General features: G+C 41.1%; 1 protein-coding gene across 5 annotated transcripts in view; it reads right to left on the reverse strand.

Annotated features, from left to right (window-relative positions):
* The window catches only part of casz1 (castor zinc finger 1), a 75,064-nt gene that overhangs the window by 9,624 nt on the left and 42,014 nt on the right, over positions 1 to 23,426 (reverse strand). For 3 of the 5 annotated variants that reach the window (XM_026331667.1, XM_026331668.1, XM_026331665.1), the window contains exons 2-12: positions 22,469 to 23,026; positions 16,117 to 16,966; positions 14,283 to 14,348; positions 11,550 to 11,646; positions 8,517 to 8,681; positions 6,720 to 6,892; positions 5,332 to 6,200; positions 2,021 to 2,153; positions 1,556 to 1,619; positions 430 to 593; positions 17 to 139 (exon numbers count right to left, since the gene is read on the reverse strand). In XM_026331667.1, coding sequence (XP_026187452.1) covers positions 17 to 139; positions 430 to 593; positions 1,556 to 1,619; positions 2,021 to 2,153; positions 5,332 to 6,200; positions 6,720 to 6,892; positions 8,517 to 8,681; positions 11,550 to 11,646; positions 14,283 to 14,348; positions 16,117 to 16,966; positions 22,469 to 23,026 — 3,262 coding nt within the window. The remainder of the gene's footprint in view (positions 1 to 16; positions 140 to 429; positions 594 to 1,555; positions 1,620 to 2,020; positions 2,154 to 5,331; positions 6,201 to 6,719; positions 6,893 to 8,516; positions 8,682 to 11,549; positions 11,647 to 14,282; positions 14,349 to 16,116; positions 16,967 to 22,468; positions 23,027 to 23,426) is intronic. The other 2 variants (XM_026331669.1, XM_026331666.1) reach the window with 1 other exon arrangement.

The following is a 23,426-nucleotide window of genomic DNA, read 5'->3' on the forward strand; positions in this document are numbered from 1 at the left end:
GCAGTGTGACACTCACTTAGCATGTTTTATGGCCCCATCCACAGTGCTGAAGAGCGCACCACAGTCCTCTACCACGCAGTGAAAGTGCACCTTCTGAAGGAAGTCACACTGAGCCTCACAAAAGTCATCTGTGTCAAACCTTAACAAAAAGAATGACGAAATTTAGTGTCTTACCAAATAAACACCAAACATTACAGAACAACATACATTTTACTGTAAGTAGAATTCCCACAAACAAGATTCTTTCAGTTCTTTATGTTTGAGGTGGATCCCAGTGATATAGTATCTGATGAGAAGTGCTTATATAAAAGATGCTTCTGAGTAAACTACTTTTAAACACTGTGAGGTTTTCTCATTATCAAAATTAATCAGTTAAGTCTGAGAAAATGAATCCAGCTGCAGTGAGTATATGCACTTCAGCATTTCTACCTGCGGAGGTATGTCCTCCAGATCTCAGTGGGTTTTTCTGGAAGGGGTCTCTTTAGCACCCTGTTCAGATACTGTGATGCCTCTGAGGAGTCGCTGCTCTGGCCTGCCTCCAGCTCTGTCTTCAGGTTCATGGCATTGAAGAGGGCAGGGTTCACCTGTGACATCTACAAAACACACAGCGCATAAACCACCGCCCGCCGGGTTATCTGAGCATATGTAAGCTGGGCACTTGCATATGTTTCCAAGAGTGTGAGAATTAACACACACACTAATGACTTGGTGAAACAAAAAAAAAAAGCACAGCCGGATCTACAAATATCCAGGCTTTTGCTTGAGTGCAGGCCAAGTGTGTTTGCCAAGTGTCCTCTGGGAGTAAATGTTAACTATTTTATGTGATGTGGTGGCTTCAGTGGCACCCCCAAAAGCTAAGATGACAGAGCTATTATACAACAGGTCTTCATGCTCCGCCACTGTTTGGGTTCAGTGACTGCTGTGAGGACAGCAACTCTGAAGTTAAGTGTCTGTGTGTGAAGGGGATGCACAAAGGGGGAGGGAGGAGATCTTGACCATTTGGCAGCAGTAAAATAATGGAAGCTGATCTGTCATTACATCATTAATATAATGGAAACCACCTGGCACATTTGTATCAGTCAGATAAGATATATGATTAACACAATGTCCATTTTAATCTTCACGAAAAAAAAAAAAACAACACATTTAAATTTCCATACGCTAACATTTAGACTTGGTAAAAAATGAGGGCAGTGCCTTCCTGTTTTTTTCTCCCCCGGACTTTTTAATCAAATAATTTATAATAACTCTATAAATAAATGTGGAGCGAGGCGGGGAAAGAAAAAGTATAAAGGAGGAGAAAAAATGGACGCCGAGTTCAAAACAGCTCATCAAAAAACAAACATCTCTATATATCTGGCATGGCACCGAGCTACTGCTTCATTATATTAATTTGTGAAAGGTGCAGTGAAAATTACACTGTATGAAAAATGGCTGGAAAATTTAAATGATACAAACTCATCTTATTAGCGGTGAAACATTAAAAAACAAACAGGCCCCTCCGTGTCCCACTAATTTGTCTTGGGATGAAAGGCGTTTGATGGATGGATCTTACCTTATTCATAAGCGAGGATAAAAGAGATGTATTCCCTGGTACAGGGTGTCCGTTTGATTCATTACTGGAACAAGGAAAATGAACAATGTTTAGTCAAGATTTGCATGAGAACAGTAAATATTACTATTTATCACACAAGGTGTGCCTGTATAATGAAGAAGAAAAATGCTGTCTTCTTAAGAAATAAGATCTACTATGAGTTGGATGGAACTGGAGTTGAAGGTTTATGTAAACATCATTCTCACACAAAATGGAGAAATGTTGAGGGTTTTGTAAATGTACACACGTATATTCCTAAGATATTTTGATAAATAATTGTGAATATACCCTCGGCTGCCAAAAAGGTAGAAATCATCTATCAATCAGAGAACTCATATTTTCTTGTTGATTTATTTTGATAATATATGGGCTACATTAATATTCTCCACACAGCATTAACCTTTTATGTATCATAAAGCTGTGTACCTGTGGTCTTTCTTGCTCAGATCCAGACTGTGCTCCTGTGTGGAGTCTTGGGGGGCCCCAGAGTTGCCGTCCACTGGCTCCTGCTTCACTTGAACTAGATTGAACTGGTTGGCTGAAGTCGGCTGCCCATTCCCTGAGGATCAAGCCAGAGATGCAGAGGAGAGAAGAGACAACAAAGTTATTGTTGGTCAGCATTATTAGCCAATGATGAGATCCAATCTGACTTCTGTCCTGGCCCGAAAAGAATACTCCGAGTGATAATTATTGCGAAATTATGTCAGGCCGTCAAACCTTTTAAATGGTGATTGAGAGGCAGGAGATATGAGTGAAAAAGACTCCTTTTTCTGCAGCACTTGTCACAACTCATTTGCCAGGCTGCCTCTTAACTGGTCATTAAGTGAGATGCTAATGCTGAGGGAAAGTGGCAGTCTCAGATTGGCCACCCCCTCCCTTCCCACCTTCCCAGGCTCCTTGTTGGCCTGACAACGGACGGCAGCCAATGCCACTGAGCATACCCACAAGGAACAGGGGTGCTATGTCGGTCAGATTGGAGCTGACAGCCAATCAGATTGGTTCAAATACCGTGACCTCTCGATCACATTCTCTTCCAAATAGGTATTCCGTGGATGCTGAGAGCAAGGACAGGAGTGCCACAATGAAATAAATAAAGATCAGGGGGCGACGTGGGATAAAAATGCTGACAGGAAGGTGAATTCTACCCCACCCCTTGATCCCAAGGGACTGAAATATTAATTTGTCCTGGGGCTGTCCAGAGAAAGCTGGGCTATTGGTAGACAATGCGTGATGTTTTAATTTTTTTTTAAAAGTGAGTGGAACCTGGTGTAGCCTGGAAAATTTTAGAGCGCCAGTGGCTGTGATTGGTTTGTTGAGTAATCTGTTGTTTAAGAATTGAGGCTGGTGCTGAGAGATTGTGACATGCAAGGTCATGAGCAACCAAGTGTGTGCCCTTGGCCTTCAGCCTAGTGAGGCCCCTTTTCTTTTTCTTGCTGGGGAGAAAACAAGACCAGCCTACGTAAGGGGGAAACCGAACACAGTCCCCCCCTCCCCGCCGCTGCACAATGACCCAGAGACATATCAGGCAGAATAGGAATGGAAATGCCAGTCTTGGGCCTTGTCAGCTGAAAGCTATGAGATGGGGAAGTGTCAGTGTCAGTTCAGTTTGACAATGGCTGAGGTTGGAGGGGCTGAGGGTGGGGCCAGGGTTGGGCAAAAGGAAAACAATTTTGCATCTGGTTTGAGGTCACCAAAAGCTTACTAAGTCTCCATGCCCCATTCCCTCCCTCCCACCAACTTGATAAGAGTACACCCAAAATTAACTAACCAGACAGACCCTGCCCTGTCACTGACAATTACATCAACTCTCAGACCAAATGAGAGCACATTATATCAACAGCAAACACTCACTATATGATCTCAGAGGATGAGCGAACAGTTTAAGGTGGATTATAGTGCAAAAGTCTCTTACTCTGTCGCACAGCATCAAGTTATTTTTTTCTATCCGCTTCCCAAAGAGGGAGAACAAATGAGTTTGACTCAAAGCAGCTTCTTTCTGGAAATTATCCAGGAATAATGTACCACCATGTAATTACTCCGGATAAGATACAGAGCTTGTGAAAGATCATTTGTACTGTGTGTCTAATTAGTAAACCCTTCAGATGCTTGAATCTCTGGAAAAAAAACACTTAGTGGTAAATTAGAGCGAAACATAAATTTAAAAAAAAGCAGATACAGGAAAAAATGCACAATTCACCACAATAGAGGTGAAGTTTCACAACCCTGTGAAAAATATAAACACAGTAAGAAATAGCCACAAACACTATGACTTTTCTCACACCTTTTTGACAGAGGAGCACAACCACTTCCTCCTCATTTTAGCCCCAAAAGTCCTGTTCACACATTTTATGAAGCAAATATGAGAAGCAAAACCACAGCTGGGCCTCCATCCTCTATCTGCACTGAATGTGTACAATAAAATGTGATTCAAACAGGGAAGCATATTTCAAACCAGCTTTGTTATCCAGCAGTGAGATCTGAGCTGTACACTCCAAGTGAGAGAAAGAGAGGGGTGGTGAATGCGCCATCTGTGTAGGCCCCACCCTCATTGGGGGGCTTCCCATACTACCTGCTGGAAGCCCAGAGGTGGAGCTCAAGCCTGACAGCCTGGGCTCAACTTGGCTCCCTTGAGCAGCTGCCCCAGCGCTCTCCCAGGGCCTGTCCTGCTCCAGGAACACCACCAGGAATTGTAATCCTTCCCATTCCCAACATCCGGAGATGCTCCCCCTTGTAGCCCTTTTTAAAATCCACACCCCACCTGCTCAGGCTCAGCACAGGAGGCCCCACTGCTACTGAATGCAAGACTGTGCTCTGTGGTGCATTATAAATTTAATACCTCGACTTCATTTTCATTTTCAGAAGCTTTGTTTAGAGCAATATGATAAACATAGACAAGGCAATTACCTACAAAATTTATGTGAATTTTGTTTATGCTAAATAGATATTGACATGTTTTTGTGGAAACAGAAGGTTTCTAGAAAGTCTTTGCTGATTATGCAAGTGCGTCTGAGTTCTTGTATCAGTGAAAAAAAGCTCTTTCTCAGCTCTGGTGCACTGAGTCATTTCTGCCTGAGCGATTTCTGTTTTTTTTTTTATCAGTTTGCATAGAGGAAACAAAAAAAAAAAACATTTTTTGTTCTTGCAATTTCTGAACTTAATTTCATTTCACCTCCATTTGCTTGGAACGGGCACAGACATAGATAAGAGACCAATGATGAGGAAACATGTTCGACACAAGCCCCAGGAGCCCCCACTCTGAACATCATAAGAGACTTTTACAGGCTGTACTCTCCCCTGTCAGCGCATTTATCTCCAAATGGATTGTGGGTATCTAACAAACGATCAACACAATAACAAGCCCAGAGCAGAGGACCATGCCTCTGGTATGTCCCTTTACGCCTGAAAGCAGCAGTTTTCTGCCTTTCTCTCCACTATGATGCAGTGACAAAAGTGACCTCTGAGTGCACTCACTAAGCTCCGGCTGTAGTGTGTCCACACACAGAACAAAGGATGTGGCTGATATAAATGCAGTATATTACATGCGTATGCACTGACCATAGCTCAAAAGGTTACTGCTTGCCATATATTTTAATACATATGAATAAATAAATAGAGTAAGCATAGCTGAACTTTACAACTGATAAAAACGTTTGACTCAATGTGCACAAATCATTACTATAGACTGTGTAATGGGCTATGTGTATATCTTCTATGTAACCATATTTAAAGCGACTGACCTGTGTCGCTGTTGGAGGGCTTCAGGGCAGCAGCTGCCAATCTGGCCATCATGGGTGATATCAGACCTTTGCTTGCTGAGATCTTCTCCATGATGGAGGAGGTGGCGAAAGAGGTGGGAGTTGATGCCATTGCTCCATCGACCCCTGCTGTGGAACAACCTTGGGTCAGTGAGTCACTGGGCATGGAATGGGCCCCAGAAGACACAGCTGAAATCAGGCCAGCGGCTGGTGGGGGTGGTTGGAGAGGCACCCTGGGTATGATGGAGAAGAATGGGTTGGAGGCGGTCAGAGTGTTGTTGGGAAGAGCGAGGGCCACTGGCATGTTGCTGGGCAGGGCCTGGGACAGCAAGCTGGACATACGCTGGCCTGCACTGGGCAGAGAGGGTGTAGGTTTGAGAGTGTGGCCTGTTGTGGAGGATGAGGAGACTGCTATTGTGGGTGTGGCCAACAGGTGTGATACAGTGGTAGACTGCTGCTGGGTCGTAGGCGAGGCACTCAGGCTGGAGTTCTTGCTGCTGATGGCAGAGAAGTCCATCAGGTCATCATTGCTTGATTCCTCTGGCTCCTCCTTTGGTGCCAAAAAGGTGGAAGAGAGGCCCACGACACCAGAGGAGCGGATGTGTCGGCGCTCGTGTTTGCGCTTATGGGAGGTCATCTGGCTTGTGGAGGTAAAGGTGAAGCCGCAGCCTGAACGGATGCAGTGGAAGTGGTTGGTGGCTTTACTGTACACACAGCCCTCGTACTTGCACTCCTCATACTTGTAGAATTTCTTGAAGCCATCTTTGGCATAGGCATCATCCTTAATGTGGTAGCTCTTGTGCTTCTCAATGTCACACTTGTTTTTGAAGGTGAATGTGCAGCCTGGACGCCTGATACAAGAGTGGAAAACATGATTAGAAAAAATGCTCTGCTACAAAGCCTCCTTAGTACCTCAGTACAGTCGGCAGTCATGGAGAGAGTCCACATGATTCAAATACTTGAATGATGGAATGACTTCATTCACTGAGGCAATGACACAGTGGCATCTCACTGACATATCGCTACCTGCAACCTTTGCCAGAGGGATACATTTTTGATGAATCAACCATGTGATTCTCTACATCCAATGATAAAAGTTCTGTCTTTAGGCCACATTGTCTTAAAAAATTAACTAACTCTGATTTGCCACTAAACTGTGATGTTCAGAAGGATTAATAGGAAGTTGTTAGTTGTGATTCCACTGTGTGCTTCTCTTTTTATGTAAACTGCTATTATTGGCCTCATATATAAGCCAGTGATAATAATGTCATTAATAATAATACCAATAATACTGTTTACGTCTAATGTACGTTTTACAGGAAAATAAATAAACCCCGCAGAGAAACATCCACCACATTAGACCTACTCACCTGCAGTGGAAGTGTGTTGTCTTCTGCCCATAGAATTGACACCCAACTGTGCCACAGTCCTCGGTGGCACGAAATCTTTGGAAGCCATCGTTAATCAGCTGGGCGTTCTTTTTATGGAAGTTTTCATGAGTCATCACATCTGAGGTGCTGGTGTACACCTTGCTACAGCCCACCTGCAAACACAAACAATGCATGCCAATCAAAACAAGATCTGGGCCTACAGCAAAGATGAGGGTTTCAGTTTGCAAGAACAGTTTGAAAAAAACGACTGAAATGCTGGCCTTTAAACAGATCAGATATACACAATGAGTTACACAGAAAAGAGCACAGTGTGGTTAAGAAAATGCTAGTGGCCTAGAAATGGGTGGAAGAAGGCTTTTTTTCTCACTTTCACAATTTAATTTGTGGTAATGTGCATCAGTACAAGTTACAAGTGAAACCTGAGAATTGAAAACAGTCTTCTCATTGTGACAATTGGAACAAAAGGGAAAAAAGTGACTGAAAGAAGCAGTGGTCACAGCAGGCAGCAAAAACTACAGTACCTTCCTGGAAAAGCTACCTTTTAGAAAATGAAATTCATATTTGGAGTGTGACGGTGCAGTCACCACAAACTTACTGTAACTCTGAGAACAAATTTAAGAGGTGGAGGGGGTAGAGGAAAGCAGACACGAGTAAGATGACTGTCTTGGTCTTTAGTTTAAAATGTTCTGGTACTCAGGAACCCTCAGAGCCAATAGAGGGGGAAAAAAACAGGTAATGTTTGAATTAAAAGCAACAATTGTATATCATCCTTGGCACTTTTCACCCGCACAAACCGGGCAACTTCTCCATATTGAGTCAAACAATGAAAAAAATGCCACTCTGTTTTTTTTCCTCCCTAAATCATGAGAGCAGATGCCAACATCTGCAGGTTCTCAGGGACTGTTAAAGCAAGGTCTGAAATGTCCTAATAACAATTACGCCGTTAGAGGGGTTTAAAAAAGAATATATCTCAAGCCATGCTCCGCTGCGCTGCTGCCCTGCTGGTGAGAAAGCTCTCGGCACAATGACACATTGAAAATAAGCAGATGTAAAAAATTAAACAAATCCAGAAGGAGGAATAATCTTCAACTGGCTGCTTGGTACTAAAAGATGAAAAATGTGTAGTTTATATAAACACGTAACTGAATTTTATCCATGCCAATTAAGGAGTGAGAGAGTGAAGAGCTGGGGATAGAACAAGCAGCCACACATGCATTCACCCTTTTTCAATTTTCTTTTATTTACTTTAAGACATGTTTTGCCAAACTGCTCTTTAAAGACACTTTGGTGTCAATGGAAAAAGTGTGGAACAGTAATTCCATTTCACAGATGTAGGTAAACTGTCTGACTCTCCTATATCCTGAAGTTGTGTACACTATGTGTTAGGAGTGGCCCGATTTCCCAGGTCTGGGGATCATTTGGATCAGGTTGCTCTATGACTCATTTTCTACCTGTCTTATTCTCTTTTAAACTGAGCTTAAATGTCATTGTTTTAATGCCCTTAATGAACTTTGTGTGATCTGGTTGACTGAAGTGCATGTTTTCTGTGTGACCCTGAAATGTAAAGTGAATTATGAATTATGCATACATCCGCTACATAATTTTTTTTTTACTAGTGTGAGTTTTGGGTTGTTTGTACTGTACAGAATGCTGAAGCACATGTGGCCATATTTGCAGATATTTGTTTTTTTCCGTGCATGCCTCCTGTACGTGTCTGTGGGTTTATTGTGGGTATATGTGTAGGTGGCAGAGGAGGTGTGAGGCTGTGTAATGTACCTGCATGCAGTGATAATGGGTGCTTTTTCCATTGAGGTGGCAGCCATGGTAGTAGACACTGCAGTCATCCAGAGGGCTGAAGCGCATGAATCCATGCTGTAGAGAGTTGTCCCTCTTCTTGTGCATGTTGTAGTGCCTGATTACATCCTGCTTACTGGTAAATCTCTGCAAAAGGGGAGGGAGAAACAATCTACAGCAACAGGTTGGAGTTTATTTAAACCAGTTACAGATTCAGCAACAAGTCACTTTATCTCTGTGGACACAGCAGCTGCAACATACAGGAGCCAATTGCAAGTTGAGGTGGGTGGGTGGGCGGGTAGGGGTTGGGGGGACTGTACACACTGCAATTGATAGGGTCGGGATGTCTTTAAATATGATGCGTTCTGTGGTTATTGATTTACTCTGCATATCTTATAGTTGTGTCCTATCCAAACACTGCACCGAAGATTCAGTGACATTCTGGGCACAAGGAGAGTCTCCATATAAAACATGAAGTATATTTCACATACACGGCATGTCTCTACATTATTTTTTTCCTTCCACCAAAAACTGTGTTTTTTTTTTTAAAGATGAATCAATTGACATGCAAGATCACAGTTCTGATGTTTCTGCTTCTGGAAAAATTATGTTCCATGCAGATGGTTTCTCAAACATGCACAGGGGAAAACAGAAGACAGCAGAAACAAGCAAACAAACAAGCCAACCAAAAACGTTTTCCCTTTCAATTCGCCGAGATATAATTCCATTTTTAATTAAAGCATTAACACTTGCTATTGGTGCAGGCTTCTGTAATGATGAGTGAATATGCTAAAAACCCTTCTAAAATTATAACATAAATAAATAAATAAATAAGTGAAAAATCCCTCCCACACCCAGGAGTCAGGAAGAAAAAACACAAAAGTCAGTCCACAGAGACCTCCAACAACCAAATCTGTTGTAATTGGGCTTAAGCTGATGTAACAGAAACTGTAACAGGAGAAGTGCAAATCAATGAGACAGTTCTTCAATCCATATTTATCTCCAGTTGAAGGAAAAACATCAGAAAGCACTATTCTAAAAACCAACTAATTGCTGTACAAAGTAGGGTAATTGCTTTGTGTCATGTGTTCCACGCGTGCATGTGTAAAAAGCTAAGATCTCACACAGCTGTTCATTTCTTTGCTCTAGGCCTGTTTCCCACTGTTTATTTCTGAGATGTTTTATTCTTGTAGGAGCAAACACTTCATTAGGATTTTAATCTAATTAAGAAATGCTTTAGATTCATCACTTTTTGAATAATTTCCTGAAAAATCCTGACCTCACTATGGGCTTTAGGCTTTCTGGTATCTAATGATTATGATGAGTGGAAGATAAGTTGAACTGCGGTCATGGTACATTCGATCCATCAAGCTGTCCAAAATAGGCCATGGAGAGAGCTGACTGGGAAAAAGATCTCATTTTCAGTTGAGTGGTGATGAAGGTTGGGAGCCACTTGCTACATTTATTTTAGGATTCCCACTAGTGTGGCAAGATGCACACTCTCCCTCATGTACAAGCCCATGAAAGGAAAATGTTAAGACTCAGCCAAATGCCCGGAGGCTGGCAGTGGGATAATATTCCAGGAGTGTGTGTCATGTAACATTTCATGAGTTATCACTTCGAAAAGGGCTGCTCATCACAGTCTGCCTGTTTTTTTCAGGGTATTGACATCCCGAGAGCTGGCTTTCAAAGCATATCTGTTTTTTCATGCAAAGCGAAAGCAACAGAGAAATGTGGAGCTGACCATGGAAATTGCCATGATAACCTGAACTAACACTCTAAATAATGACATGAAATGATTTTCCTTTGTATTCCTCCAAGAATGTGTCTCATCAGACTGTGAACTGGGATTCATGCAGAAAATGAAAGCTTAGCAATGTAATGCTTTTCACCACATAAACAATATTTATCGAGTGGTAATCTCTCTTGATCAGGAGCACACAAAGGAGATTTACAGCTGAAGATGGCTTAATTCAAAGAATTGTTAAGAAAAGATGGAAAACACACAGAGCTATAGCTGTGCATGGATTTTTGACATCTTTGACAAATCTACCCATGTTTGTACAACTCTCACAGCCCATATGTTGCAGCAAGCACAAGGCATGTATCTGCTTTGTGTTTTTTCTCCTTCCGTGCCATACGTGACAACTCCTGAGGCTATAATAATGTGAAAGGGGATTAAAGGCAGGTCCCCAATATCTGGCAGATGTCTTCAGAAAAAGAAGACATAAATACAAGAGCCATATTTTAAGCATATTTATAATTAACCCCTGAGATAAAAGGCCAACTGTCAAAGATCAACTGTGCCTGGAAGACGCCTGCAAACAGAACGGATGTAAACACCCACAGCCTGTTTGGCAGACCAAAGGCCAACAAACTTTTTATCTGCATACTCTACAGCTGGGTGTGACCACTAATGAAAGATGACACATTATTCTGTTTGTCTATCCTGGGATCACCACATCCAATTTTTCATGTCCTGAAAAAAAAAAACGGATCCATAGCTTTAGGTCACTTAAACAAACAGCCAGGTCATTTTATTACAGAAGTTTTGAATGATGATCGAGACATGTATCAACAGTGCTGTAATCTCGATGTCCCTGATATCATGTTGTTTGTAGGTTTGGAATGTGTTCTGTTAAGGTGAAATGTTTTCTATTCAAAACTGCTCTTCTCTATATACTGCACATCGTTATTGCTGCTATAAGAACAGTAGTCAGCAGAGACTAAAAGTTGCCTAAAGTGATGTCTTGAGACTGTTACTGCAGTTTCCTAGAAGTGCAAGTGCCAGCCAGAATAGTACCTGTGTAAAATTTTGTATATTACATGTTTTCTCTATAGTATGAATGTTTTTTTTTTTGTTTTGTTTTATTTCTTCTTACTCGTTTTCTTTCTTTTTGATATGAACTGAGTGGCATTTATTTTATTTTTATCATTGTCTGCAAATCTATGTTGACAGCATAAAGGAGAAAATGTTAATGTTGGAGGTGCTCAAAAAAATAATAAAATACTCACGCTCACCTGGTAGTTACAGTCAGGGTCCATGCAGTGGTAATGCTCTCTGTACTGGTAGGCACAGTGCACATGCCCACAGTGTTGACTTCCAGAGAACCTGAAAACCAAGTTAAAGGACACATTTGAACAGCTGCACAGAGCAACGACTGAAAGGACATTATGACTGGTTCAAAACCTGGGAACACACCAGGGCTTAATGCGCAAAGAAAAAGTCATGGGGAATGAAAAAGATGAATGTTAAAGTACCTCAGAAAATGTCAGTGTGATTCAAAAATAATCAACAGCAACCCAGTAATGATTAGCAAAGAAATTATTTGAAATTCCAAGAAGAGAACAAAATAAAGCAGGTAAGTTTTTAAAGTCATTATGCTCATCTCATCTTTAAAGTAACATAGCTCACACCTTCAAGCTGACTTCTGCTTTCCACACTGCTGCAACAATTTACCCGTCTGTCACACCAATTTCAGCCAAATTAGCTCCATTTATTTCCAAAGCAGCCGTAAGATACACTTATTAGACTGAAACCCTTTCCCTTGACACGCATACGCACACCCACTCAAGGATCAAGAACCCCATGACTACTTTATTTCTCAGTGCTGTGAAAACCTTTGTCAAATCAATGCACAGTTGTTTCAGGTTAACCACAGCTTTACTCTGTGTGGAAAAGGGTCAGGTATCCTGGGATGTAGAAACAGCTGTCTACTTTTCACCCAAACCCTTTCACTCCCTTATCTGGCATCCAAAAATCAGATTTTAGTCTGGCGCTAGTTTAATAAAGGCTGCTGTTTGCTACAGTACAGCCACTTTTATGATGGTGATTATAAGCCTGACGATGATGACTGTTAAAATCCTCCAATTACCAGTGAAAACACACAAATAAACATTTGTACTGCTGCTGCCAAGAGCTCCATCTGCTAGTGCAGAGGAGAGGGGGGAAAAGGGGACTAAGTAATATTTTTTCCATCTCTCTTTCTGTTTTTTCCTTGTTGGGATTATCCCAGAGCTACATTTACAGATCACTTTGCTGAGTTCATTAAGCTAATTGAACGGCATATCCACTACTCTTTTTAAGTTGGCTGGGTGAGTATATAGTGAGTGTGTGTGTCTGGAAAATGGTGGTGGAGGCAAAGAGGGTCCAGGATGGTCTGATGGCTCTCGTAGAAAAGACAAAACCAGTCAAAACAAGTGGAACTACGTGTACGCACATAATCAAGTCAACATATGTGCCAAACGTTAGTGTTTTCTATACTCTTCTTTCATACACACACACACACATTTACACTTATGTACACACAAAGACCCCTCAGCCCCCTGAGACTATGGCCCGCCCCTCAGCTCATTGCCCAGCTGTATCACTTTGCCTCTGGACAATTCCCACTTGCCGCGTCAGGGGGCCTAATGGGCCGCTTCTATTCAGCAGCAGATTAAATATTAATATCGCCACGATACAGAGATTGCAGCGGATCTCCAGTTACAATAGAGATACACAGATCAAAGTGCTGAGGCAATAGTGGGTGCATGAAAGCATTTAAAGAGTGAAAACTGCAACTAAACACTACCAGGGAAGCTCTTTAAAACATCAAACTGTAGTGTTGTGAGAAAACGAACTTTTTGCCCTTTTCACGAGGATTGAAGGCGAACACATTTACAAAGCTGGTTTTTAGTATTAGTGTACACTCATTAGCCCTAGCTCCAAAGGGGACCCTCCCCCGCTTCTACCTCCCCTCTCAGTGCTACATTTGCCCTTTTTATGAGCCCTCCTTTTCCATTTTTTTCCTCCCTCCTCTTCTTTCCTTTCTCTTTTTTTCCCGACCTCAACACGGAAATTGAAACTGTATCTGGGCTTATCTTCAGCCTCCCCGTGCATCAACTGCCGAGATGTTTAGACAAATTTTATGCATTATGCAGCGCAAATATCAAAACAGTTCTTGGCAGTGCCAGCAGAAGCCTCATTAAAAATTCCTTAATTAAATCTTCTTGCAAAATGTAATCAGTCCAAGGAAGGGGTTTTGTGTGTGTGTATGTGTGTGGAGAAGAGGACGTGTGTGTGTGCGTGTGTGTATCTGTGTGTGTGTGTCTGTCAGTGCCAAAGCTTTGATTTGTGCCCTTCATGTTATGGCTTGGAGAAGTAATCATTAACGCCAAAGCCACTTTGGCTTTTCAAATGCTGTTTTTCTTTCTTTTTAAACGGAATAAACAAACAAGTGATAATCACCTTTCTAGTGTCAGCTCAAAATGAATCCAGAACGGGGGACATTGTTCTGCGTCCATTGAAACGCAAGATCCCTCCCCTCCCCTGATGTTTTTGTCTCTGTTGGTGTGAATGACTGACTTTTTCGATCAGTCAGTGTGTTCAACAATAAATGACAGAACTAAAGAAGAACCTGGGCTAAGCTCATATCCTCTCTGCGTCACTCACAGCTAACAGTACAGTTTCCCAGTATTATGTTCTTCTCAGTGCTTTAGCACGATGCACACTGTGCGCATTTATACAGTCAGTTACAGTGGCTACCATCAAACCATTCTCTTTCATTACCTCTCATCTTTCTACTTCCTCTCAGCACATAAATTGGAGTCTTTTCTTAATGAATTTACTGCACAGAGAACATTCTTATACCGTTCTAAGATCTACTTACACCACTGAATAAAACACACTATCAGTAGATAAAAAAGGTTTAACTGTGTTTTGGACATATTTTTTCATTGGTGTAGTGCACTGAGGGATTTGCATACCTGGCAATATATTTCTGGTAGAGGTTGATGTCGTCGCTGGCGGGTTTATCTGGTGGCAGGCCATTCCTAATGCAACAGCAAACACAAAAGAGACAGGATTAATGGTGAGGTTGGGCTGGCTGTTGTTAATAAAAACAAACTGACGCAATATTTAGTTACAAGCCGCTCCCAAACTTTGGACTATCAATATACATTTTCTTGTGGCATAACAGCGTTTTCATGTACCGTATGAATCACGGATGGAAGCCGTGTACTTTGATGCATGGTCTCCGTACCAATGAAAGGCAAAAAGCGAGAGCAAAGGGACATTAATCTTTTATGGGGGTATTTTGGTGAGTGCTCATATGCAAAACTGGATAATGGGGATGTGGAAGAAAAGCTCTGAAAAGGTCTTTTCTGATAATCTCTGAGGACCTTGGCTCTAATGCTGATGTCAAGTTGTCTCCAATCAGTCTGGACTGTTCAAACAACAATGTAAGACAACACTAGATTAAAGCTCATACGGATGACACTAATTGACTTAGTACCAGTTTCAACTCAGTCAAACCTACAAAAATAAGAAATCAAAAAGAATTTTGAAAAGAGTGCTGAGAAATGCTGTGTGCTTTTTGACACCTGTGATGTGATGCTAGTAGCAACAGTGTCTGAGGAATGACACTCATAATACAGTATTGGTTCTGCTTGCTCTCTTTCAGCACTGGCATTTAGCTTCATGTGAGAAACTCCACAGGAGGGATGACCTGAGGTTAATCTGGCCCAGAGGGGTGGATGTGCTGCCAGACATTCTCCCTAGCACTCCCTCTCCTCCCTGTATACAAGCACCAGACTGGGTTAGCCATGCTTGCAGCTCCACTGAGCCCCAACCTGACAAAGGCCAAAGCCTGAGGGAAAGGTGCCTGAGGGCTCTTGAACAGTGTCTTTGATAGGTCTTGACTAACTAGAGACAAGGTCAAAACCAATCAAACAGACTCTGGGAGCTGTTTCCTACTGGTTGTGCACACGACTGTAGGCTAGCTCCCCAAACCCCTCGTTTGCTTCCTTTAAAGTGCACTCGTCAGGCAGTGTTGAGTCGGCCCCTGTGACTCGCCGGGAGGTTAGTCATGGCTCCAAAGTAATTAAAGGGAGAGTTGTTACACCCTAGCCAAACGAAAGAAGTCAGTCACTTTGCGATGACTGTGCTAAATCAGTCTCCATGGAGTGCTACAGCAAGTAAACACTTCATGTGCCTTCGCAACTCATCATGTCGTGGATCTATTGGGCGCTATGCGCTATTTCACACTACATTCCTGTTGGCTGCTGTGGAGGTAGCAATTACCTTTGCGTTAGGCTAACTGACTCACAGTAGTAGTTAAGTGTATGTGAGCTTCACATTAGCTCTAAGGTGTTCCACTGAGAGACTATAAGTGTGAAGAAGACCGACCTCTGAGCCTGGAATGTTTTCAATCCTCTTGTAAACTTTAGTGAACTAAATTGGAATTTTAATGTGATTTATGATATACATACATAATATAATATAGATTTATAACAGATACACATAGTTCATGTTCAAAAAACAAATTCAGAATGTCACACGATATTATGGTCAGCAATTTCATGCCAATCAAGTTCTGTAAGTTCTACAATGTACAAAATTATTTTTTCCCTTAATTCCCTTGTCAAACATCTGTTTCAGCCATGTTAAGTTTCAGCTACACAGAATTTCCAGCAGCGAATTTAACAGACATTGAACTACTTCATTTTTACCTTTAATCGGGATACCTACTAAATTTAGAATTTTTCTTTATTTAAAAATTTGTATTTTAAGAAAAGCATTGTGTTTTTTGAGCAGACTTACTTAACAGAGGACACAGTGCCTGTGGTGATGGAGTCAGTCTTGGAAAAGCTGGACTTTAGGTAGTCAGGGGTATTGAAACCTATGTGTCCTGTCTGGTCCATTGTCAGTCCTGGAGCAATACTGGCCCCAGTAGCACCTGCAGTGGGGACACCAGGAGCTCCTGGGTTTCCTGGTGCTGTAGCAAGGACACTGGGCATCAGTGAGGTTTCAGGATTTCCTGGCATCAGCTTCTGAATTGTTCTGATGTCATACTTCGAAGGGCGGCCCACTTTTCCAGTTTTAAAGGCAATGGCACCGCCCATGTCAGGGTTGCCCTCCCCAGGCTTGAAGAGATGCAGAAACTTAACATTCTCCAGGTCATACTTGGAGGGTCGTTTATAAGCATTACCGTTCTGCTGCTGTAGACTCTCACCCATCTTCAGTTTCTGAATAAAGAAATCATACTTGGAGGCTCGGGATGCTATGTTCTGCATGTGAGAGGGGTTGGATGGCTGAGATGTGCCCAGTTGAGGTCCTCCTGGCTGTTTGTGGTCCAGGCTCGAGGGGTAGATCTGTGCCTCAGCCAGTTTTGAGTTGAGGTCATCTGGTTTGGGTGGGGAAGCATGGATTGGCCATGGTAGGGTCTCTCCGGCTTTTAGCTTGCGAATGTACTCTTCGTACTTGGAGAAGCGGGCACGCCGTAAGGCCTCCTCACTACTGTGGGATGATGGGTCTGAGGTAGTGGCTTTGAGCTTCTCAAAGCTGATCTTCTTGGTCAGCTCATCCCTTACCTGCTGGTCATCATAACCGAACATTCCCAAAAACTCATTCATGGTGTTCGCTGCATAGTCTCGCAGGGCAGATGCTTCTCCTGCACAGAGAAAAGAGAAAACACTCCATTAATAAGATGTGTAATTTTCACAATGGCATTCAGATTTGCCCTTTTAAAAAAAGTAAAGACTAAAACTTAATTACTTTAAACACTACTAGGCAATGCCCTTAGTCGCTAAAATAGCATATCCAAATACTATTATGTTGTTTCCTTTGATTAGTGAGATTTAACCAATTGTTCAAGACAACTTAATCAGTAGCCAAACTCAGGTCACAGAATCAGTCTCCCAAATGGTGGTGACTGATGGTTGCTCGACAAGTGTTTCACTGGTGCTGTGCTTTGTAGCTGAAGTGGAGAGTCTGTGTTTGACAATTTATTGTTTTGTTTGGCATCAAATACATTAGTTACAAATCGATTAATCTTGCAAAGTAGCTCTGTGTTACAAGTGTAGAATATATTTTGTTGACCCAATTAATGAAATGCTATCTCACCTCACCATTTTGCCAAACAAGCTGCTACACTGTGAGAATGGAAGACTGCTAATTTAATAGAACTACATCAACTACATTATAGTGTATCTATTTTTCTAAACAGTGCAGGTTTATAATTGATGTGATGCCATTATCCTTGTTATTTCAGAACTGTAGTAAATTTAACAACAGGAAAAGTGGTTCTCCACTGCAAGCTACACCAGCTCTGTATTTATGTGTCTACAAACTAGCAGTCTGAGGCAATGCTCTTCCTGTTTTGGTTGCACTATACTGTAAGTCAGTTCTGCAAAATTTGTGGGTGACTATCAAAAGACACATCGAATAAACAAACTGTTTATGACTTTCTATTAAGTGCAATATTTCAAATACTTACATATACAATTAGACTGACATAACCACAATATGTGTACACATTTCAGAAAAAAAATAAAATGTACAAAATATAAATTATATAAAAATGAAAAATATCTGTTCAGCTTTTTAAAAATAAAGTACCACTATTAGTGCATTGAACTGTAAATTTTTACATTACTGATGCTGAATGTTAAATTGACAGAATTCTAACTATGATCTGCAGCATAATTATAGCATGTTAAGTGCATTTCATAAAATCCTCTATGAATATGGGTATACAGTATTTTAAAATAATATGATTTTTGTGTCACCTTCAAAAGTGAACAGAATGATTCCTTTCCCCTTTTTACACATTTGTGAGCTGAAACACCACTTTCATTTTAAGAGTCCATTAAATTGGGCAACTTCCCCAAGGACATAGACAGTCAATGTATAGTTTAATTGCATTATGTGGAAATTAATTCTGGCCCATTAACTTTCATCCAGGTTAGTGCAAGGGGTCAGAGAGGGGAAAATGGAAGAAGATTTGGGCTGAAAGCAGTGAAGGGACAAGGGGATAAGAAGGACCCACTAGTTGTGTCTTTTGATCCAGCTCAATTCGAAATATCTCCTGTTGAACCTGCCTGTTAGGCACGGTACCAGAACATAAACATGCTAGTAATGCAACACATGACAATTTCACCTGAGTCATTTAAAACCTTTGGCAGGGTTGCAAGCGCAGGAGCCAAAACCTTTTTAAAAAATACTGATTTTTCATCACCAGAGTACACATGAGCTAGCAAGAGGTAATGCCACCTACCAGCTGGGTATTTACTACACAAATATTTCTGCTCGTCTCAGATTTCTCTGTTATCGCTAAATTACTCGCTGTGGCCTGGTTTTCACATCTCCTGAACAGCATGTAAAATAATCCCCAAATTTCCATTCACTGCATTGGGGTTGCTCCTCCACATGGTGGATCAGTATGAAAGAGTATCTGGTGGATCGAAAGGTCATGAAAAATTAAAGACAAATGGATCAGGCAGGAAATACCTGCATGTTTGCCATAGATCATTTTATCAAATCTACCATGTTTTCACATGTACTGAAACCACAGTGTGAAATACTGTACATACATAAGTATTTATTCTGCGGTCCAAAACAATTTATCCTATCCTATACCTAAATATTTGTTTTTCCTGAAGCTGGTAAATTGATAAGAGTAGATGGCATAAGGAGCATTCAAAATATGTCTTTACTTAAAATGTCATTTTTCTCATTTTCTTTAAGAGTTGATAACATTAGTGCTCAGTTGGATTTTACTGCTACTGTAATTATATATATAGTTAGAGTTCAGACAGACCCATGTAAAGCACCGAGACTCAGAAAATGAAACTACACTTTACTGAGTAAGGAAAAATATTTAAAAACCCAACTAGAATAAAATCATCAGATAATATTTCATTTATTTCAATTTTTCAAATGAAAACAAACAAAAAAAAATCACTAATATAAAAATGTAACAATCACTAATATAAACATTATCACAGTTGTTTCTGTGAATAGCGTCAGGGTTGCTGAGAGTTGTTGTAGAGTAGGTACCAAATTAAAGAAAGGATCTATCATTTTAGTGGCAGTCAATTGCTAATTATTGCAGAGACTGTGGTTTCTATCACGGGAGTATGGACATCCCCTTTTTCATATTCTATTTGCTTAGGGTATTATCATCACCTTCTCCAAAAAATTAGCAAACTCTCTTTATTCATCACCAGAGCCATGAGGCATGCTATCAATGAAAGGCAAATGATTGGACTTGAACGGATTATGACTGGGACGAGGAGGAGATAACCTTTCTAAAACACCATGTAAATGAGTTTTCTGCTCAAGCTGTATCGGGCTGCCTCTTAATGATATCATGTGACACCAGGTAGAAAACCTGCAGTATATTTGGTGTATGGATTAAGGCAAGATTGGCCCCACTAGTAATTATACCACCCACATCAACATATGGCATAATCTATAAATAATTAATAATTAAATGTATCTTTTTCTTTTACTTATTACCAATTCTCTCCTTTTTCCTAGCACAACTCTCCACTCTCTCTGGTGCCACTGCGAAATCTACAAAGAAGTGGTTTGTAATCTTGACACTTCAGTCAAGCAGAATCCAACACATGACACAGATCTGCCTTGTCTATATTTGAGGCAATTAGGCCACATTTTCCCTCCCAGATATGACAACAGATGGGCATTATATCTCCTTTTGGCTGACCAAACATGGCCATCAGTGTGGCATAACCTCTTTGCTCATGGACTGAGAGGCAGAGGTGTCGCTGACGATAAAGGTGCAGGCTGGTGGCTATATATGGACTAATCTGGAGTTTGAATACCCTGTTCATAGTGTTCGTTTTAAACCGCATATGAAGAATGTAAACCATTTGGTTAAACAATTATTTTAACAATCTGCAGTGTTTTCAAAGGAATTCACTGGGAGAGTTTAGTGGGATTCTATAATACAATAATTTAAATAAAATGTAAGTAATTTGTGTTCATGTTAGTGAATTAGTTTAAGTGTGTTTTGTTTAAATGGACAGTGGTATCCTAATAAAGAGCTGGTTTGAACAAATTCTATTGTGTGCATTTGTTTGAATTAATTTGACAAAACTGTATGGTGCTTCAAACTTCCTTCCCCTGTTTGGTAAGTTAATTAACAGACAGTAAACAGAGAGGGCTTTGAAATAGCTTGAAATGAACAACAACCTTTTACAGTGAACCCAGAATTGCAAATAGAAGTCATGGTCAAGCTGTTTGATCCATCGCTATGAACTGTCATTGCTTTCATAGTTTTTATTCATTGGTTTTTCCACTGACTGGCTTATGAGGGCTCTAATGTGACATCTAAATTATCTAGGAAAAGTATTCTGGGGTTTTGCACTGATAGGAAATCCGCACGATGCCTCAATGTGAGGAGTTAAATGTTTTGAAGGTCGCAGTTTCTCTCATTGATCTTGCAATGTTTGTTAATTACATTGTCACTGATGTTGTGAGAGATAATTAAGCCACTATGTTTATATGCATAATTATGTGCACTCTGCATCAGCCTTTGAAAGACAGCGGCAAGATAGAGAGAGGGGGGAAAAAAAATGTTTTAATTGTGAGCTGAGCAGAAACATGGCAATATAGATGCCCTAGTTACAATCAACAAAGAGCAACTCTGGAAAAAAAAAATACTCTAAAGACAAGATCTGCAACTGATGCAGTATGTTCTCCCCACAATCTTCAAACACTCCAGCTTTGTTGTGAGCTATAAAGTAGTAAGGGAACTAGTGGAGGGAAAGGTGTAGGCCTGCTACACAGCAGTAATACATATTTACAGACATGCTTTTATGGCCATGAAATACAGACAAAATGACTAATTAAAACCACAAAGCCTTTTTCATTTGCTTCTGAAATGAAACCTGCTTCATTTTCTGAGAATCTCTTGCCCCCAGTTCTGTGTGGCCAGAGGTACAGCTGTACAGTTAGTGAAAGCAGAAAGAAATGAAGACAAAAAAGAGCATGTGTGCATGACGCTGAGACAGATACCTAAACCTAGATGAAAGACTAAAAAACTGTTAAACTGAGGTGAGCAAGCATAAAACAAAACTTGTTTTTGTACCGCAACAACCGGTCTCACCTGCAAATTGCTGTTTTTTTTTTTTCTCTCTCTGGGTGTCTGAGAAACAGGCTTTATCTATTCATATAAACGAGCTATGTTGTTTTTCTCCTTTTTACAGCTCAGTGTTTTAACTTCTGCTATACAAAGGCCACTGTCTGCTGTAGTGTGCACATGTCTAGTTTCAAGGGTCACAAAAATATTTAGCTGTAAACCGTACTTTGTTAAAAGACTGTTTGTGCTGTTAACATGTGCTCTTGCTACTTCAGAATGACTCTTGGAAGTCTCTACCAGCTTTATCTATTTGATAATCACTGAATTATACTGAGGGAACATCATGTCACAATTAAACAGGGGTTGTTATGAGTCATTTACTAGAGCACATAGTATTAATTGTCTGCTCACTATAAATACATGAAGGCCCTGTTGTTTGTGGGAAGATAATAACATCCTTGATATGGCACTTAATATAACTATCCTCTTTTGGATTTTATTTGACAACTGACCTCTTGGATTTGACAACTTTGCAAAAAAAACTTAAAACTCCTCCAGGGCAGACTGCAACTCCATGCAATAGAGGAGCTTGAAGCAGGGGCTAAATTTAGTGAGCTTAGGGAAAAATCAAAGATGCAATATGTAATCCTGGGTGTAATATGAAGCTTAGCCTGGCCCTGCCATGCGCTCTTGACCCACAGCTGCTGGGTGAGTGCATAAATGGCCTACTCCAGCTTACTCCATTTATGAATTTCTTCTTACAGTTAGACCCTAACAAGTTCTTGTTTTCCCCCTGCCCCGCCAGTTGAATCTGTCTTTAGGGTAATAATGTCACTGGCTATTCATAATGTAACTCTAGAGCATCTCTTTCCAATAATGGGCACACTTAATCTTATGTGGATGTGGCAATGTCACCCACACTTTATCTAAGCCTTTGGCCCTTAACACTATGGAGTGGAATCTTTTGAAGGGCAAAGGTAGTGTTGGTTTAAGATGTATTAAAAGGGTCAAGTATAAATCAAGAGTATGGCAGGAATATCACAGGGAGGACAGAGAGTCAATATGTACCTGGAGAGGAGAAAGGTGCTTGGCGACTCTGAGTCTCGCTTGGCGGCATGTAGGTGTTGTCTTTTGAAGGCCTGTCTTCGACTTCTTTGCTGTCGTTGTAACTGCCATCCTGAGACCCGGCCATTGGTTCGGCCTCCTCTGCATTGTCTTCCTCATCGCTACAGCCTTTGGGCTGTACCATGTACACGCCCTCAGGAGGGCCATCCTCATCTTTGCTACCTTTAAGTTCATGCTCTTGTTCATCCTCAGGAGCTAGCGGTTCATCACCATACTCACCGTTGACCCACTTCTCAATGGCCTCACGTCTTCTCTGGTCCTCTTCTAGGCTTTGAGTTAGGCTCAAGCTCTCAGAGAAGGTCTCATTGTCGTCGTAGTGGGAACTGCCACGCTCACTGTTTTCTGCTACACTCTGGTCTCCCTCTGCATTCTGGGAACTGCTGTCAAACACCACCTGGCGGCTCAGCTTGGCACAGATAGCATTGAGTTTTAGGCCACCTTTCCTTTTGGCGGCCATCTTGGATTTTCCTGAGGTCGTTTCAGTGCATAAACTCCTTTCAGCTGATGGAAACAAGAACAACAACAAAAAAAACCCCCATAAGATTAGTTAAAGTTCATCAGTATCACAGCTATCTACTTTATGCACCAACTTAAGAGCTATAACTCCCTCCAATTGAGTGCCATGCCTGCTTTCAGTATCACTAGAAACAAATTTCAGTGAGCTTTTACATGTCAGTAACTTCTGATTTTAAACATCACAATGGAAAAACAAACTGACAGAGAACAACAGTGACTGCTGCTATTAATAACATCCAAAAGCACTTAGCAATAACAGCACTAGAAGGACAGACAGAGATACTGAACATATCTTTCTAAGTCACACCTCTTCGGTCAGCTCAGAGTATAACAGTGGTGGAAAAAAAAGGAGAAAAAAAAAAAAAAAGCACAGGCAGCTGAAACC

Source organism: Mastacembelus armatus, chromosome 7 (assembly GCF_900324485.2).
Source record: "Mastacembelus armatus chromosome 7, fMasArm1.2, whole genome shotgun sequence".
Classification (NCBI taxonomy): domain Eukaryota; kingdom Metazoa; phylum Chordata; class Actinopteri; order Synbranchiformes; family Mastacembelidae; genus Mastacembelus; species Mastacembelus armatus.